This window comes from Drosophila guanche, unplaced genomic scaffold, assembly GCF_900245975.1.
Source record: "Drosophila guanche unplaced genomic scaffold, DGUA_6, whole genome shotgun sequence".
Taxonomy (NCBI): Eukaryota; Metazoa; Arthropoda; class Insecta; order Diptera; family Drosophilidae; genus Drosophila; species Drosophila guanche.
This window is the reverse complement of record NW_022995752.1, coordinates 3979504-3990698: the sequence shown is the minus strand read 5'-3', so window position 1 is coordinate 3990698 and position 11195 is coordinate 3979504. Positions and strand designations below refer to the sequence as shown.

Below are 11195 nucleotides of genomic sequence, written 5' to 3'. Positions count from 1 at the left end.
GGAGATGAGTGGCCTGGCCAGCCAATACAACCTACGCATTATCGACAGACAGAGTCCCTTTTCGACTTCTCGGGGTCGGGGTCGGGGTCAGGGTCACTGCGATGAGTTCCTAATTTACCAACAGAAGCAAAAAGGTCACCCTTTTGGGCCAAATTAAAAATCAACAAATTTGCCAAATCAAATCCAATTTTTATCAGCCTAAAATAATAACTCTGGACCGGCTCTGGCCCTGGCTCTGTTTAGAGCCTTTGTCCCAAATTATCCGTTTAGAAGGATACAGAAGGTCGAAAAGGGTCTCGGAAAGCCGAGATTTTCGTTTGTTTATGTCTAGGGCATAGTCCGTGCTCACTTTGGAGAACTTTAAGTTGAATTTGGTTGAAGTATCTAAAATGCATTTGCCAGGCTCATGAAAAATGCAAACATTGTCCAGTTTTGGGAATTGCGATGAGTCGAGATGGGACGATGGGACGATGGGACGTTGGGCAAACGGAAACGGAAATGCTAAGCAGGCTGAGAGCCAGAGACTGCCAACGACTGCTCAGCGTAATAACTTAAGCACTTTATAAGTCGAATTGTAGATTTTTCGTAGTCATGCAAAATGTTTTTGCTTTTACTTTGCTGCACAAAACTCGAGCGGGTGTTGCACACCAGATAACTGGTCGGCAATGCCAAGGGGAGGGTGCACATGCATTTATGTATGAATGCAAGTGAAATGTGCCTGCAATCGGACATCCTTTAGTTTATGCTGTGTGCCTGGTACTTTTGCTGCTCTCTAGATAGCCGAATGACTAATGTGACCAATAGAGTTGGCCCAGTGTGGCTTAAGAGGGGTAAACCAAACCCCAAAAGGTCCTGCTCTCACTTTTCATTGAAAATCTATAAAAAATTGGCAAAATTTGAAAGAAAAAATGCCTAACCAGGCCAACAGAAACCGGCAGCAAGTTGATCCAACAGCTGGAGTCTTTGCCTGAATTCATCTTGATTTTTGATGTCGAAAATACATTTATGCCAAGGACCCTGAGCAAACTGAAAAGTTTTCTTCAAGTTTGCATTTGTCTTTTGCATTACACTTCATATATTTCATTCAAATTAGTTTTGAGAGCACACACAAACGCACACCCTCACCCAGAAAGTGAGCCAGGGAGTCAAAGTTTTCCACTACTGTCGGCAGTTGTCCAACTCCGAGTTGTTCTGTCAAATAGCATGCCACTTGTTGGGAAGCTCGGCACTTAGCTTTTCGTATTGTGCCTGGCAGTGGCCCAAGTGCTGGCCAGCAGCGCAAACTTCCAAAAATGGCTGGCATAGAGTACGAAAGTAAGAGTTCATATGTATACATCTATATCAGTTATGATGTTGACAGCACGGCAGTTTGGCAATAAAAGAGACAACATTAAAAATATACATAAAGTTATAATTCTGTTGAATGTATTGTGAAATCCTAGCATACTTTCAGGCTAAATGAAAGTATTACACACAGGACGTGTGGCATACTTTCAGGTCGAAAGGTACATGCGATCAAATTTGTTTTATAAAAACCGGAGTACTTTTGGGTTGAACTTTGTGAAAAGAAAATTGCATACTTCCCGGGCGGTCTATTAAGACGAATAAGACGTTTATATTACAAAATTGCCTATAGCTGGCGTATTATTTCGTCCTTGATGGATACAAATGATTATGATAATAAAATGATACATAAATAAATGATATCCTGTATCTTTTACGTCCTTGAAGTGAAACTGATTGCAAGCCATCGGGGAAGCTATTATGATTGCCAAAAAGTCCGACTCACTCAGCTCGATCAAAGAACAGGCAAGATATAAACGAAATAAAAGATCCCTTTTTTTACTGATTAGTTAGATTAGTTAGAAATTAGATTTTGTATAGTAGTTTAATCATTTAAAACCATTAAGGATATTGTGGTCCTTGAGGGAGCCGGGATACGCCTTTAATAGAATAAATTTTGTAATAAAAAAACATCAAAAGGATGCCATCATTTTTGAATAAACATCCCAAGAGTAATCCATGGTTTTGATTTATTTATTGGGACATTTATTTAATTTAATGCAGTTTAATGCTCTAATAGAGACGCCTCACCTCCTCGTGATCGTTTGGCCAGATCTGAATTTTACTTACTTTGCCAGGATCGTAAGGCTGCAGCAACGCAACATACTTACTTTTCTGCTCAACAAGTGTGGCATATGGAACGAAAATGTAGAATATTCTAAGCAAAGGCGCTTTTCGCAACTCTTGTAACTAATTGCCATAAGCCGTTGGGTAAATTTGTACACGCTTTTCCGCATATACCGGCTCAAACGTTTGTTTTTACACAACTAATCGGCTTAGGGGACAGCTTGCCCACATCCATTCACATCCAGTCCAGTCCAGCTCGTGATTGGGTGCACACCCACTCGCAGCCACTTCCTCTTGTCAATTTGTTCTCGTCCTTGGCGACTTTATTGCAATTGACTTCGTTGAGTGGCGCCATTTTTTCCGTTGAATGATTTGTAATACCGGCTGCCCCTCAGGCTTGTGTCAATGGCTGAAAATTAATTTCCATTTTGTCCCATTCCTCTTGCCCCGACAGTTTATGAAGTATTGGCCCTGCATTCCCTGCTTTGCAGCGCTCCTCCACCACCATTCTAATGACATATTCAAATAGCAAGTTTTGTTTTAATAAGTTAAGCCCCCTGGCATTTTAATTAAAAGTCCTTTGCATAACGGCAGAAAAGAGTTGCCTGGCTTCTGTTCAGCTTCTCTGCGAACCGAAGCCTGGCTAATTAGTATCCTTTGGTTTTCATGCTGTAAAAGTACATTTTGGAAAAGCAAAGAACGTATAGCTGCAAAAAGCTAACAAATTATAAAGTGCTCGTCCATTTGTACCTTTTCATCATCATTTTATGGTATCTGCTGTGTTGTGGCATGGTAAACTTACTCGGGTATCCAAGACATAGTCCTATGTCCAGCTTCCAACTAATGCTGGCCACTCTGAAAACACCCCAATTACCATCTCACATTGCCACCGAAGCCTGCTGCTGCCTCTCTACCACCCATTCAAAATTTGTTCCCTTTAATTTTCAGACTAAAACAAACAAGCTAGCAAACACTCATACGCACTGGGGTACATACACACACTCACACACATCCTAAGCACTTTTCCCAATTGGGCAAACGATTTTTCGTCAGAATTTGACCAGAATTGAATCTCGAGCAGGCTGGTTGAGATTTCGTTGGCTTTCTCTTGATATCTGCTGGCCTGGTACTTGTATTTTTATATTCTTTGATTTTTCTAAACATTTTTATCTAAAATACCCTGAAATGGGGTATTTTAAATTTGTATTTTAAGTTTGCATACAGATTCAGGGTTTTTCAAGAACTTATGGGAAAGTTTCCTTGCCTGAAATACTCTTTCGATGTTGTTTTTATTTTTCTTGTGGCAATTATTATTCACAATTGGTTCAAGAAATTCTACCTTTGACTTTTCTGATTGCCTGGCAGAAAGATTCCTTTCGAAAAAATGTCTAAAAACCAATAAAATACAAAAAAAAAGGTTGCATTTCTTTTTCTAGCTATTTTCATGCCCTGTTACCAGGCGCCCTGAAAACGAAGCAGAATGATCTGCTTTTTGGTGAACATCTGTAGTTTCTATGGCCCTTACCTACACATTTTGATTGGCCAAAGAGTTAGCATGCGGCAAATGCAAATTCCAAAAAGGTGGCATACAAAATTGACAACTGAAATAACAAAAATATGAAACCTGTTGGATTTCTGCGCAGGAACACTTCCAACGAATTCAGTATTTATTTTCACCAGGGTTTTTCCTGGCTAAATAAATTGTTCTCTTAATTGGAATTCAGTAATTTACTATCTGTAAAAAGTAAGGGATTAAACAGCCATCTTTATTAAACATAATTTATCTCAGCTGTAAGTTGTGCCCACTTTAAATGTATTATTTATGCTGCTTCTGGTTGGCTTAATCAGCATAATTAGCAGGAAGTTAGAGGGATTCCAAGTAGAATCCAGAAGGACAGAAGTGCTTCCATCACGAGCAGAGACCACATTTGACTGAAAGACACTGAGGGACTATAGGAAATGGTTAGAGCTGTGTAAATAAAACTTCAAACTATAGCTGAAGGTCTTTCGTTTCGCAGTGCACCATTTGTTGTTTGAATTTATTGTTTCGTCGCTGCATGGGTATGCTAAAACACATGAGAAATGCATAAATCATGGAACCTTATCTTCGCCGGGTGCTACGGCGGGTCGTCCATGATTTATGTCAATCCGCAGCGTCTCTCAAGTCGCTTTTAATTATGAGCAATCTCTCTACCACTCGCCAATGACTCACTCAAAGTGGAGCTGCCTCCCGTTTTTGGGGGGTTGTTGTTGTGCTGCTTGACACAGTTTATGGATTGCTCTTTGCATCACAAAGGCACAGCCAGGATAAATGGTAAGCAAAAAAAAAAAGTAAAAGAAAGGATTTTTCAAAAGCAAACCACAACGAGATTCAAGAGATTTTTCGCTGGGATTTTTGTGGTTTTTAATTTTCAGCAAACAGTCAGAGAGACAATCCTGGTAATTGAGTTTCGGGGCCGGGGACCCTTGTGAATTTACTGCAGCGTTCAGCGTTATCCTTATGACAGCCTCGAGCAAGAGTACGAGTGCGGAATGCTGCGCTTAGCACAAAATTCGACCAACAATTGGAAATATCTACGTACATATATTTTTAATGCATTTCTATTCTTTACTTCGCTTTTTATTTGTTGCGTTGTGGTGTTTCTTTTTAGGCAGCCACAACGAAGCGTGTTCTTCGGCTGACCATAAAAACCACTGTCATCAGATATCGCAAGTCGGGGGATAAACTCGTGAATAGGAAAATGTAGATATAAATTTCAAACGCAAAACCAATCGAAAACTTGCAACTTGCAATTTGTGTCACGGTTTTGCGTGAGAGTTGATTGTGCCAGGGAAAGGAAGTTTCAATCTGATTGATTGTTGCAGAAGAACTAAAGGGAAAACCTTAATTGTTTATGTTGAATAATTAAAGCATACCCCATTTTATGTTAATTTTGTAAGTTTATTCATTATATTGACATTAAAAATAAGAACTTATGCTAAAAACTTGACAAGTTGAGAGTTGAGAAAGAGCGAGAGAGCTGAAGACAATCCGATGTTCGACTCGGTTTAGCTTTAAAAAATGCCTTACCTACTTACGTTTGTTAATACAACTCGTTAATGGCTATGATCTACGCTAGGGTTACCGCTTTTCAATAGGCTTGTTGGATAATCACAATCAGAAATTATAGCTAGCTAAGGACTGAACGGACTAGCAGTGGATGCGGTGGTCCTGGTATGGTCTATGGTTTGCGGATGCAGTTTGCAGTTTGTGGAGTTTGTGGAGTTCTACGAGCGTCTGCCGAAGAGCTTCAGTGGCGTCTTCCAGCAGCTTGGCCATCATAGCTGCTCGTTGCCAATGTGCGTGGTGTCCGTGGGCAGAGAGTGGGTCTGAGGGGTAGGGGAGAGTGCGTGTCGGAAACCTCTTATAGGGATAATTGGGGGGGAAAACACTTACCTGCAGCGCCTTGCGCTTGTGGTGCATCGACGAGTTCGATGAGGACTTGCCCTTGCCCTTCTTCCACGAGCACAGAAGCAGCTCCTTCATGCCCTTGCGAAAGTTGCGACTGAGGAAGGCGTAGAGCAGGGGATTCACGCCCGAATTGAAGTACGTGACCAGAAAGGTGAGTGGCGTTAGCAGCGCATTAAAATTGGAATCACCGCGATACGAACGTGACCTGCAAAAGGCATAAACATGGAAATAACTATCTTTACAAACCCACAGTGGCAACCCATGCCATATGCAAATGAGCAGCTGCTGCTGCTGGGGCTCATTCGCTGCCGAAAAACAAGCAACCAATGCATTAAATTAAGCCCAGCCCAGCCCATCGGCTGGCAGACCACACTTTGCGGTCTGACCCCGTCTCCCCTCCCCTCACCACCACCCACCACAAAAAGTAGATTAGAATCCACCCGAAATATTTAAAACTTTTTTGCCTACATTCCAGCGGAGTAATGGGAAAAATAACTTCACCCACGCTGGAGTTTTGTACATTTTTCCCGTTTGGGGCATTCATTGATTATACACCAGCAAAACTGTCACAGTCTCTGCTATATATTTAATTATAAATCCACTTAGAAAGTGGAATTGAATAGCCAAACGACTTGACTTTTCATAGAAGAAATCTTAAAGGTACTTCCTGTACGGAAATATTCATTCAGCTGTTACCTGGCTTAATATCCGCCCGGAAAGCTGACTACTCGGACTACCTCTGACTGCCTGCTGCTGCTCGCCAGGTGATTAAGCTGCTCCTGTTGGCCTGTCGTCTGCCAGAGCCAAGGGGCCAAAAGGCATCCAAAGGCAGAGTTCTTGGCCTAATGTACTAAGAAATTTGTGGAAAAGCACCAAAGTTTTTCGTCGCCTGCAACTACGCAGCGAAAACTTTGACCAAAAACTTTGTCCATGTTCCGCAATATTTAAAGCAGCAGAACGAAAAATCTTGATCGTGTTTTTTTCGGACTTTACCCTGTACTTTGGCGAGTACAAGTTATCGATGGTAATGTATGAAAAGAAATGATTTATTTTCTAGTATTTAAATATGTTGTTGGAGAAATTGTTGTGATACTAATTTAAATGTTATGGACACTAATCGCTCCTTTAAATAAACAATTAGAAAAAATGTAAAATTTCAATTTAAATATATTGTTTCTGAAGTTAATAAACATTGTTGAGCTAATAAAATCCAGTAAAAAATGGATTTAAATTTATAAACTATGTCAGAATGTTGCATGGAATTTATAATTTATGTAAATATTTCCTTTGAGAAAATACTATTTCTTTTTTCAGGAACGTTTATCCCTCCAATAAAAATGCATTAAGAAATGGAATTTAATTTTAAAATTGCCTTTAAATGTAGAACAAGATTTTTGGGGGTAGCAACAGTCGTATTCTAACTCTTACGACCATTCTTTCACTTTGTTTTTTGAACATTGGACAGGCCGGCGAAAAACTTTTGAGCCAACTGTCAAAATGTTTTGCAGTTGTTGTCCCGCTTACAATTTGCGTTGCACTTGCAAGTGGCACAAGTCCACAAAGACACAAGGGGAGTGGGACTACTTGCTGCTGCTGCTACTGGAGAGGTTCTGGTTCTGGGTACTTCTGATTGGGGCACTTGAGCATCGCGTCCGTTTGTTTTGTTTGAGTCTCTTGAAGTGGCTTTTGCAATTTACCAACAGCTTCTGACCGAATTTAAATGACCCAGCCGAATCGGGTCCACGAGCTGTCCACCCCACCATGGGGTGCCTGGATGTACCCATGCTTGGATTTATATCTAATGAGGCGACATTTGCCAACTGCTGGGTACCAGTTGTTATAGCCATCACCAAAATGTCGGCCTTCAGTGTCATCGCTGTCATCATTGCTGCCCCTTAGTGCTTGCCGGGCTAATAATGAACACGTGCCAGCAGGAACTTAAGAACCAAGGACCCAGCAGCAAGCAAACCAATTGTCAGCGCGTGGCAGTTACCCCGGAATAGGGGTAAGAGCAATCACAACATGATACCGGAATTTGTGTCCGCCTTGACAAGTATATGATGGAGCCACACCAGAAGGTATAGCAATAACTATATTTAGAGGTGCCCAAGGGTGACAGGACATTCGAAATTAATATATATTGCCAGCTCCTACTGTTGTTAGGAGCTTCTGTCTCTCTCTCTTCTGTCTGGCATGCCAACTATTTATCTTTGTTAGACTGTCAGCCACAAAGGCTTTTTAGCAATAATAATTAAACTGTTTTCTTAAAACAAAAAATTAAAAAAAATAGCTGCATGGCATTACTAGTATTCAGTGTTCACAAATTGGAATTATGTAGAACGTAAATAAGTTTGCTAATGCATCACAGACATATTTGTTTCCCTGTCACTGAAGTAACTGAGATTTATATTTAATACTCCGAGAAGTGCATAAAGCCACAGTGGCAAGTGAACCATTTTGGCGCATTAAAAGCTTAAGGAAATCATAAGTTGGTGGACAAAAAAGTACTCTATGGGTCTGCAGCAATAAGAAATTAATCCTCAAGAACAAAGTGCTCGAAATAGGTACAAATCATCCATTTAACAAGACATATAAATTACACTCAGGGAACAAATCCACAGTCATAGGTCGCTAGAATCAACCATTAGCCAAGTGGATACTTCAGGACAGCGAAAAGTCTCGCTGTGATGATGATTTCCTAGAATCAAAATACAAAGTTTCTCCGATTGACAGGTTTCAAAAATAGTTCGTGAACATTTCGACAGCACATAATTTGCACTTTTTTATGTTCCCTAGGTTTATGAAGTTAATCTATATAAGTACTGGTTTGATTATCACTTCTTACTATTTATTACTTATTTCAGGCTTTTCAAGCCTAAGCATAATTGTTTACTTCTCTGCCTTATTCATTTTAAATTGCTTAAAGCATTGTTATTGGAATTGGAAGTGGACTTAAATGAGAAGTTGAACGTGGACTTGTATGTAGACTTGTATATGAAACACAACGTGACTGTAAACAGTTCATTTGTTTGGTCCTGCAATGTTTACTTTACGCGAAGAGCTGCGACCGCGCTGCCACCTGCTAGGAAAGCTCGTTACTCCACCTGCTTGGACAGCTGTCACGAGCTATTGAACTATCTCACTCAACTGTCCGTTAACTGTCACATAATGGCCAAGTTAAGGCAAGGCAAGAATTACCCACTCGACTGGAACACAAAAGCAAACGGGAAAACATCAAAAAATCACCAGAGAAATGACTCCAGGCACCCAGTTGAGCTGCCACATTGAATTAAAAGAATTTTTGAAACCCTCCGTAAATTTTGTATGAAGCTATTTGTCATACAACTCGTACCAGCCGAGATGGGAATGTGAATCTGTGAATCCAAATGTGTATGTGTATCCCTATGAATGGATTCGCAGTTGGCCAATTTATAGCGAAAACTCTTTATTTTGTCGGGGGTTTCTGTCTTTCATTGTAATTCTTGCTAATGGAATTTGCTGACATTTTGGGAATCTTTTTGAAGGATATTTCCAGAAAAAAACAGCTCACAATTTAGGAGAGTGCATTTTCTGACTAAAGGCGTTAGTTTTTGAGAGTGTTGAGAATGATTTAGTCGTAGGTAAAGTAAGAAATTAAATGAACCCAATAGCATTCAATTTAAGAGTTACCTTAAATTCTTGTTTTGTTCCGCAAGGAGCTTCTCGGCTATGATTTACCCAGCTTCAATTTACGGTATTAACTTTGCTAAAAATTAGTATTTATCTCCCTGCCGTTTCGTTTCCGCCAGAGCTTCATGTCCGTCAGCAAACAGCAAAAGCCCACCCAAAATCGTTTTTATGATACGCCTACCCAAAAAGCACACACAAAATCCAGTTTCCTAAAGTGTTTCCCAACGCCCACTGCCCAACGAAATTGGAGCCCTAAGCTAAAAGGAAGTTCTAGGAAAAGAAAAGGAAAGTCTGGCGAGGCTATCGCTTGATAAGCGGATGGTAGCATAGCGTGAAAAGAGTCTTAAGTCTTTCAATTGGAATGGGATTTCGTATAAATGAAATGAAAGTGTTGTGAAATCGATCAGATCTAAGGAAATTAGAAAATGCGTAACGGGCGCCTGTCAACGGATTCAATAGACAACTTAATTGTTTACCCAGCCATAGTCCAAACCGTCCTTCAGGAGGGCCTTATCTGTGCCACACATCCAGCTGTTAATTTCCACCCGTCCATTGGCAGCCATATATTGTAGCTGTTACGTATTCAAATGCAAATTAAAAGCGGAAACTCAAGCGTCAGGTCGAATGAATGATACTTCGGGATACTTAAAACTTCACTTCATTTATTTCAATTACAATTTTAAATAAAAGTGCTGTTGATCCACTTTCTCAATAATTATTTAGAGCATATTTTTACATGTAAATCTCAGCATACCCCGAATATATGCCACAGACAAATCACAGGGTATGCAAATTGTTTACACTTACTCAAGGTAGTTTGATGATGGGATTTGGTTGGGTTGGACTGGCTGGACGAATGATAAATGGAATGAGGATACTCACCAATACTGCCACATTTTGCGAGCATGATACGGCAGATTGCAGAGGGCAAATGTCAGCACAAATATTATCAGCATACGGACGACGCCACGGCGAGCGCGCAGGACATTGCTCGACGAGTGTGACATGTGTGTGGCACCAGCCATGCCCATGCCACTTCCGCCTCCTCCTCCTCCATTGCCCTGTCGCTGATGATGCGCATGGGGATGATGATAGAAGCTCGTCTTGCGACAGGCGCTGACAATCGGTCGATCGGCCTCGAGAGATACCTGACGAAGGCAAATAAAATAAAATGGGATTACGTTTCGGTAAGAATAAATCCAGCATTACCCATTGATAGATTAGAGTTTTGGTTATGAGCATTACCTACCTGGCAGTTATCAAGCTAATTTGTTGTTTGTTGTGTTTTGTGTGGTTTGTTTTTTTGTTGGGTTAGTAGAGTGGGAGAGGAACCAAAACGAAACGCACAGAGATAGATAGAGAAAAGAGTTGAAAATTAAATTTAAAAAAATTTAAAGATAGCACGGAATCAACGGAGGAGAAACGTGTATTAATAAACTGACTTATTTTGGTATTGCGTTTTGTGTTGTTGCTTGTTTGAGTGTTAATACTATTTTCTGGACCAATCGAAAGGTTTTCCTGAAAACCTGTCAGACCGTAAGCCAGATCGATTGCACCAACTTTGTGGCTCGTAATCATTTTTTATATTTTATTGTGTGTGTGTGTGTGGGTGTGTTGCACTTGCACTTGCTGCCCTGGCTGTCATGGAAAGTAATTCAACCTGCAAGTGAGTGCCCGACAGCAGCTTAGACGGGCACTCAATTGTGGCCGCAGCAGTAGCAAATAAAGTATACGCCAGGTGTGCACCACAAATGATGGCAAAACATTTTTTGTTTTTCGTTTTTTCCTCGCTCTCTCACTGCTCTGTCTGCTGGTTTATTTCAGCCTTTACCCACGGGACAACTGTCAAACGAACTGCCGCGTTTATGGACAGGCGAATAGCCCTAACGGCCACCGACACCTGCCTCAACGAATGAAGTTTCTCGCTAAAAGTATAAACAATTGA

The 11195-nt window shown here is 40.7% G+C and overlaps 1 protein-coding gene across 4 annotated transcripts in view; it reads right to left on the bottom strand.

The window, feature by feature from the left end:
• Positions 1-5092: 5092 nt before the first annotated feature.
• The window catches only part of LOC117587715 (trissin receptor), a 43649-nt gene continuing 37546 nt past the window's right edge, over positions 5093-11195 (bottom strand). For 3 of the 4 annotated variants that reach the window (XM_034278621.1, XM_034278623.1, XM_034278622.1), the window contains exons 8-11: positions 10500-10514; positions 10133-10398; positions 5567-5786; positions 5093-5499 (exon numbers count right to left, since the gene is read on the bottom strand). In XM_034278621.1, the coding sequence (XP_034134512.1) occupies positions 5449-5499; positions 5567-5786; positions 10133-10398; positions 10500-10514 (552 nt within the window). In that variant the 3' untranslated portion in view covers positions 5093-5448. The remainder of the gene's footprint in view (positions 5500-5566; positions 5787-10132; positions 10399-10499; positions 10515-11195) is intronic. The other variant, XM_034278624.1, reaches the window with a different exon arrangement.